This window comes from Physella acuta, unplaced genomic scaffold, assembly GCF_028476545.2.
Source record: "Physella acuta isolate Inbredline_101_S28 unplaced genomic scaffold, ASM2847654v3 ptg000291l, whole genome shotgun sequence".
In the NCBI taxonomy this organism is placed as follows: Eukaryota; Metazoa; Mollusca; class Gastropoda; family Physidae; genus Physella; species Physella acuta.
In genome coordinates, this window is record NW_026731810.1 from 29235 (window position 1) to 38001 (window position 8767).

Genomic DNA, 8767 nt, shown 5'->3' on the forward strand with positions numbered 1-8767 from the left:
CAGCCATATCAGATTCAGCTGTTTAAAAAGTAAATGGTTTAAAAAATAAAGGGAGATATAAAACTACATCATCAATAGTTTTTTTTTGTCTGATGGAAGATGAAATTTGATGTTTCCCTGTGTTTAAAAATGTCCTATTTATTTCTTTTGAAAATCTAAACTAGAAGAAATTTTTAAACTAGTTCAAGGCAATTTATTTTGTAACTAGTTTTTTTTTTTAAATTATAATGAACAAAGTAAATGGAATATGTGTAAAGCATAATTTATTTCTATTAACAGAAATTTTAGGAAAACATTTTTTAAGCAGCTGAAGTTTATATCAATGATTATTATGATATTTAAATTCTTGAATTTAAATTTATCTATACAAGTGCATCCACACATAGTGGATAGTTATCTTTGTGAGCTAGACAAAAGGCTATAAAAGCATTCAGAATGTAGAAAGATAAAAATAAAGCAGCAACAACCAGTGCTAAGAGCCATCAGACTTTGCATTAATCCATCATCACCCTTCTATTGAGACCCCAAACACTTAAGTGCTTCACATCCATCCATCCACTGCTGGTATGTTAAACAGGTCACAGAGACCATCACTGGAGTTAGCAGAAGAACTCAGTACATTTTTCGCAATACAAAAAAGAATGCTTAGGCAGCAAATAGATTCATCATGATTAATTACCACTATTTAACTGTATGATTTACTGAACGAAAAAAAGAACGAAACCAAGGATCTTTTTTCATTTTTTTTAGCATTAAAATACTAATCTTTAAAAACTTGTTCTGATCTATATGTTGTCATTACAAAAAAAATGCGCCCCCCCCCCCCCCCCCCCCCCAAAAAAAAATCCTGTCTATTTTTAAAAAGTCACTGATGAAATTTATGGGATAATTCCATTTAAGAGATTTTACCAGTTCCGTTTAAGCTATATTTCACTGTCATGAGCCATTTCCAGGAGCGTTCTGTTGGAATTGCACTGAATAGGAGCCTGTGTCAGGATCCTTTTGTAGATTAAAATTGTTGACAGACAAGCCAAAAGGTCGCAGAACCAAATTTCCAAGGTCCTTCAGCTTACCTAAGAATACAAAAATTAAAAACATTTATTTCAATGAGTAACAAGACATGGCATTAAGGATTAAGTTGTATTAAATTGTTCAACATGGAAATACCTATCATTTCTTCTTTCATTTTCTCATTTCTGTCTTTAATCTGTTCAGCAAGTTTCTGAAATGCAGGTAGAAATTTTGACTAAAATCAATTGTGATATGCATTTTTAATACAGATGTTCACAATAAGGCATAATGTAGACAAAATGTTCACTGAATTTCAATTTGAGTTTTTTTAATATATAATTAAATACTTTTATGCGAGTTATTATTAAATTCTAAATGAAAAGAAAATTAAGTTTCTTTAGGTCATGTAGGTTCCTAAAACAATGCTAAACACGTCTGGTTGTTATATTAACAGCTATTCCCTTTGTGTTTTAAAAATAATATTCTCATGACTAATTTAAATACCAATTTACAACTTTTTCTGACTTTTGTTATAAGATTTATTTAATGGGCCTCATATGAATACTTACTATAGGCCTAAGAAAAATATTATATTTGTTTATAGTTCAAAAATCAAATTCTCAGGCCTTATTTTAAATCATAAATTAAAGACAATAAATTTAGACAATCCCCTGTTTTGTTCCAAAAACATATTTACAGCCGTGACTTTAATAACTACAATTAACTTTATTATGAGGATAATACAAACCATGCATTCAGCTCTTGCCAGGTACTGGGATGGATCAAGTTCAACAACTTTTTGGTAATCACTTAATGCTTCATCCAGTTTGGTGGTTTTTTCATACAACTCCGCCCGCCTCAAGAGGGCTTTGATATAATGAGGATGAAGTTCTATTGCACATGTGCTGTCCTTAATAGCGCTGTCATACATCTCCTTTAAAAAAAAGAGAATCAGCAAATATAAACTTCAGATTGCGCTAGAAGAATAAGTTTGTATTTTTCTAAAATATCTGCCTGATATTGCTTTTTATGTAAGAAACTGAACGGATACTAAATTAAGAATCATTTTAACATAATACAAGTCTTAATTATAAGTAGAGTATTTAAAAAATGTAAACATATTTTAACACCTTTTTCATCTTACAAGCTGCTCTATTCGCAAACATTATTGATCTCTCTTTGTGGAAATTCAATGGACAAATATCTAATGCTTCACTGTATGCGTCCATAGCTTCATCAAAATCTCCATTACGAAATTTAGAATTGCCCTCATCTTTTAACTGCTGACTTTTATTTTTTCTTTCCTGAAATATGCAATAAACCATTATTAAAAATATATTCATTGTGTAGTATTGTTGAGTAACGTGTGTACACAGCTCAGTACCAATGCATCACACACAGTTTTATTGGAACAGAACTACTTTATTAAAGACAAATACCAAAAACAACACAACATGGGATGGTGTGGTTGGGTAGTGATGTCTACTGAACATCAAACACTTAGCCCTGATGGGTACCTCCTAGTTGGGGATAATAAAGGTGGCTGGGAATATAACTGACTACACAATCACCTTCCCATATTGATAAGAAAGGGTCCCAGCATTTTCTTAGCTTTTAATGACTGAGTTTTATTCAACAGGATACGCAAATAATGCCCATAGAGTGTTTCGCAAATAGAATGAACCCACCAGTTTTTCTTCCTCTGTCAGCAACTCTTCCATTTTCTTTCTAACTTCAATTTCATCAACAATTTCTGGCTCTTTCTCATCCTTACTCGATTCATCATCACTGCTAGATTCATCTTCGCAGTTTATCACACCTTCAGCACTTTCAGCATTTTCAACATCTGCCTGGTCATCAAGAGTTTCTTTGTAGAGCTCATTTTCCTCATAACCTACAGGTATAAACTCATAATCACTGTCTTCATCCCCCTCATTCGCCGACTGATACTCATCATCACTGTTTTCAACATTTTGTTTCTTTTCTGTTTCCATACAAGCTGAATCTCTATCACATTCTTCACTGACTTGGACTGGAACTTTCAGCTCTGGTATGGTACTAGTGCTGGTATTTGAAGGGAGTGTACATGTGTTTTTATAGTCTGTCTGGGGCATATTCTGGTTATTGATGTCATGCTGAGAATTCACATTGCTCAAAATGTTACTCTGTGACTTAAAATTCCTTTCCCTTCCATGGATATCAATAAATTCTTCTGGATTATGAATGTACTCTTCATGCTGTGAATTTGTGTCTGCTAAATCTTTGGATTTAGATTCATCCCATTCACCATCTTCATCTTTCTCACAACTGGCCATGTTGTTTGAAGAGTATCTATAATAAAAAGAAACAGCACATTATAATTATGTAAACCAGCTTGTTGTCTTTACTGAATGACTATATTAGTTTATGGTAATGTTTTTTCCCTATACAAGTACAATGAATTAGACAAATGGCAAGACAAGTAATTTCTTTAGTCATTTGCCTTTTTGGAACAAATCTTTAAACCCCCTAAATTATGTCCTTCAAGACTGAATTATACAATAATAAATAGTTGATTTTGATCAATATAACTCTAAATACTATATATATATTATAGATCAATATAGAAATCAAAGATTTCAGGAGACAACACTGGAACTTATGCTTTTGTTGTAGTATTTTACATAACAGTATTACTAGGTGGTAATTAAAACTAGCAGAGTTAGCTCCCTTATGAATTATTTAAAGTTAGATCTTGATTTCCAGGTCTACTAAAAAATATAAAAAATTATCTGGCTTAATAATAAATCAATTTGGGCCTATATTTTAAAGTTTGTTTTTTTAAGCTATAGACCTAGGCCTCAATAATAATAATTATTATTATTAATAAGTAGGGCTTACTTAACAATTACTAGATCTATAGGCCTCTGAAAAAGTCTATATTAACTATTAGTTTAATGTATTAAATAAACTTACAAACTAGATCTAAATGTAGTCTAATTAGTAAGCCTAATTAAATTTAAAAATTTTTAGTCTCAGAAATGAGGAGGCCTATTTTCCCTATAGATAATAGTAAGCCTATAGAATAGATAGGCCTACTATTATTATATTTGTAGCAAAGGCCTATAAAAGTACTTCTCTTGTTACAACTGATACTGTTAATTATAATAAGAACTAGATCTAGTAAGTACAGTAGGCTGCCTCTATAAGGACCTGTGTCCTTATAGCCTCTGTCAATTTCGGACCAGCCCATAAAATTGTTAAGATTTAGTTAAACAATAATTCTTTTAAGATGCAGAATATATCTTTTCTGTTGTGATTTTTAAAAATTGTAATTCTAAATGATATCTTGAGTTTGAGATCTTGCTTTAAAAACCCCATACCATTACTGATATGTCATGGTGAACGGTCGTCATATGGCCTATGATAAGAACTTCTCAGACCAAGTCAAGCGAATTAGGGGAAATAATCACTCTCTTAATACAAATATGTATATGTCTACACATTTGATTATAAATGTCAAAACAAATCAATAATTACTTTAGAATGTAATAAAGTAGCTTAACACTATTCGTTTTTACAAAAATATGTTGTCTCCAATCAGAATTAAATACATTGGCATCATAAATGCTAAAGTATTACAGCATAATGAAAAGTTTTTGAAATCAGAGTAGGTATAAAACCACGCTTTTCAATATAAATGAAAAACATTCAGAATAATAGCCTACATGTAACTAAAATATCGGTCTTGCAGTTCAGATTTTTTAATTAGATACTGCTTTTTGTGTTCTTTAAAGACCATTTTTTACTTTCTCGTATATACGAAGTATAGAGAAAGTCTTGTAATCATGCTCAAAAATAACATGAAATTTTGACAGTTTTCACTGTTTTACACCTAAGTCCTTCATCACATCCGGAGTACAGAGGACTTATTTTAATCAGGCAAAAATTATAAATACAAATATATAAACATTTTGACGTTGTGTGCGTTATCGAGTCGGAAAAACTGGACTTTGCAATTCTGTCCGTGTGTCTGTGTGTAAACAAGATAACTTGAGTATCGTTACAGCTAGGTTGATGAAATTTCATATATAAGTATTATATCAAAATCGTAGATCCTGATCAACTTTTGAGCGATTTCCGATAACCGGAAGTGGTACTTTTTCTACTTTGAATTTTTCAAAAGCCTATAACTTGCGTACTATTTTAGACAGATAAATGAAATTTCACACGTAAGTAAAATATCTAATTCTCTACCTTCTGTCAAATTTCGAGTAATTTCCGTTGACCGGAAGTACTAATTTACGCTATTTCCGATTTCTCAAAAAATGCATGTAAATTTATAAAGTACTGATAATATCCTGCACTTTTATGCACATGTTATTAGGCGTTAACTTGGTGTGAGACGGAGTGGTCTAGCGGTAGAGAGCTGGACTGCTAACCCGTTAGTCTCGAGTTCGAATCCGGGTTCAAGTCAGTAGACCGTCCCTGAGTCCACCCAACTCTGATGGGTACCTAACTCCTGTTAGGGAAAGTAAAGGCGGCTGGGCATAGTGCTGACCACACTATCTCTTCATATGTCGAGGTCACAGAAACAAGTGAATTCTACTTCACTTGCCCCATAGACCGTCAGGTTTGAAAGGGAAACTTTTCACTTGGTGTGCAATTCTTTTTTTACGAGATTCTATTCTATTATAAAAAGTTTAAGTAATTAAAAATGGATAACAAATATTGTCTATGTCCTGAGTTGCCATCCCTCGTAATTTTATATTAGAATATTTGAGAAAGTTTAGGGGTGATCACTCCCGGTTTATTTAACATAATGACAAGGTATGGGTTAGATTACTGTATTGCTAACACAACTTTTTTCTGGTAATTGCAAAAACAACATTCACAGAGATTTACGTTTCAAAAGCTATGATTCTGGCGGCATGGTACTTTGGTACATCATTACATGTTTTCCCAAACATGCTTAACAGATAAGTTGGGGGTGGGTTGGGGGGTTCAACTACATTCACCACTGTCTGGTCACTTTAGGTCAATTATCCAACCCAGCGTATACCTAGGTGTGACATTAATGTCACTCTACACAATTGTGGTGGTGAGGTGGAGGGGGATTAACCAACTCAGAGTGAACATAGCGTCAGTTTTTAGATGACTGACATATTCAATTATACATGTATGTATTATACTGATTCAGAAATAGATTATGACAGTAAAATTTTTTTTTTACAGAGGGTCCATGGGGGGGGGGTTGTAACTCCCCTAAACTAAGTACTGTAAGTAAGTAATAAGTACTGAGTAATAACTGGTAATCTATCGTTTTGGGTAAGTAAAATCACCCGCGGCTAGTAATGTGCGAAAAAGCTACCTCATTGTCAAGGCTGTAATAGAAGTTTACAAAAAAAAAAATTAAACAAGATGGCTGCTATAGTAAATGAGCATGGTTGCATCTGTTGGAAACATCGCTAGTCTTCATTTATTACTGAAAAGTTTTAATTCAACTGTTTGAAAACAGGTAGATCTACATAAATGAAACAAGGAAACATTTTTGTATTTTTCAAATTATAAATCCTCCTCAAAATGTGAAATAATTATTAAAATTTAAGGAGTAACCTGTTTTTCACATTACTAGTCGCGGTGATTTTTACGTACCCAAAACGATAAGATTACCGTAATAAGTAATAACTAATTATTAATTACTATAGTGTAACTATACTACTATAGTAAGTACAGTAAGTTATACACTCACACTGTGACTGTGAGTCAAAGTGTGACAGTTAGTACATTAATTAATTATTAATTAGGCCTAATAATTAGCCTAAGCTTTAAAGTTTTCATAAGTAGGCCTACTAATTAGTATTAATTACTAATTAGACCTAAGCCTAATTAATTTAATTATCTAATTAGGCCTACTTAATTACTAATTACTCTGCTAGCTAGTAGTAGTAGTAGTCTTAAGTTAAAAATAGTTAATATGATTAGATTATATGATTATTATATTATTAATTATTATAAAGTTAATTTTTTAAATTTTTAGGCTAAGTTAAAGTTATAGATTCTAAAATCTAAGTGTAGTAGGTAATCTATCGTTTTGGGTACGTAAAATCGCCCGCGACTAATAATGTGAAAAAAAGGTGACTCCTTACATTTTTAAATTATTTCACATTTTGAGGATGATTTATGTTTTGAAAAATACAAAAATGTTTCCTTGTTTCATTTATGTACCTGTTTTTAAACAATTGAATTAAAACTTTTCAGTAATAAATGAACACCAGCGATGTTTCCAGCAGATGCAACCATGCTCATTTACTATTGCAGCCATCTTGTTAAAGTTTTATTTTTATAGTCTTAAAGCGCGAGATTCAGGCGGAAGTCACTCTATTTTACAAATGGCTGCTGTTTATATAGCAAATCTTGCTTGCAGACACTTCTGTTTAAAGTTAATTTCTGGCCTATATTGATATATTTAGCCATTGATTTAGGTTTATTATTATATTTGACACAAACATATCACAATATACTTCTATTACAGCCTTGACAATGAGGTAACGTTTTCGTACATTAATAGCCGCGGGCGATTTTACGTACCCAAAACGATAGATTACCGTGTAGTAGTAGATTGTAGATTCTAGTAGGCCTAAATTACATAGAATCTAAAATAATAAATATAAAACAGTAGGCATATAATATATAGAATATAGATCTAGATCATGATAGATTTTTTAGATTCTGGATCCTAGATTCTAGATCTAGGAGATCTACTTACAAGTAGTGGAGTAGTATTATAATAGCCACAGATTGATTTTTCTAGATAAAATTATTTAATCGTAGTAGTTTCCCTTGTTACTTTGGATCAGCGATTTTTATTTTCCGAAAATCTAGGTTCTCGCTAAACTACACAACATGCTAAAAGTAGCTAAAACGCTAAACTTAAGTTTTTATTTTCTATCAAATCGATTCTAGATTCTACAAATGATTTCATGATCATTTTAATTTGCATAAATTGTAAACCTGTTTGTTATAGATTTTAATTAATTTAGCTGCAAATCCCGTTGGAAGACGGGCAAAATAGGCCTAAATAAAGATCTAGATTCTTGTCTTTTTACTTTTTACAGGTTTTTTAAAATTTCCGTTTGTCGAGGTCAGTTATGTTTAATAAAGGATAATTTAAGGGTCATCCATAAATGACGTCACACTCGTAGGGGGGAGGGAGTCCGTAATTTTGTGACGATGTGTGATGAGGGGGAGGGGGGGTTCAGATGTTGCGACGTCACACTTTTGCATTATAAATAAGCAATGTTAGAAAACGAATTTTAGACGTTGTTTCGCGTTTTAGATAACTGTTTTAATAAATTGTAATAGACAAGATTTTAGAAAAATATCGATGTTTTAAAAAAATTCAACTGCAATTTTGAGGGGGGTTGTAGGTTGAGGTCTGACGTCATTTTAGGGGGGGGGGGGGGTCTGGCTTTTTGTGACGACGTGTGACGAAGGGGGGGGGGGAGGTAAAAATCGTCAAAAAAAAAGCGTGTTGTCATTTATGGATGACCCCTTAATGAAAACAACATTGGATGACAAAATGAACTAATATTTCGTCCAAACTGATTACCTTAGATTCAATGATGTACAAAAAATTTACGTCGTTTATAGCATGGACGATCGATGCTCGTGATTTACTCACACATTGAGCCTGGTTTGTTTTTTAAAATACGTGCAGTGTAGTTTTAAGGGGTCGTCTATAAATGACGTCACACTCGTAGGGGGGGAGGGAGGG

General features: G+C 32.4%; 1 protein-coding gene across 1 annotated transcript; it reads right to left on the reverse strand.

Annotated features, from left to right (window-relative positions):
- Positions 1 to 829: 829 nt before the first annotated feature.
- LOC131939732 (tetratricopeptide repeat protein 1) lies at positions 830 to 7854 on the reverse strand. Its single transcript, XM_059298216.1, has 6 exons — positions 7760 to 7854; positions 2700 to 3342; positions 2142 to 2315; positions 1760 to 1945; positions 1168 to 1222; positions 830 to 1073 (listed from the first exon to the last, which is right to left on the reverse strand). Exons 2-6 carry the CDS (start codon positions 3324 to 3326, stop codon positions 937 to 939), a joined length of 1179 nt encoding a protein of 392 aa, XP_059154199.1. The 5' UTR covers positions 3327 to 3342; positions 7760 to 7854; the 3' UTR covers positions 830 to 936.
- Between the last annotated feature and the right edge of the window lie 913 nt (positions 7855 to 8767).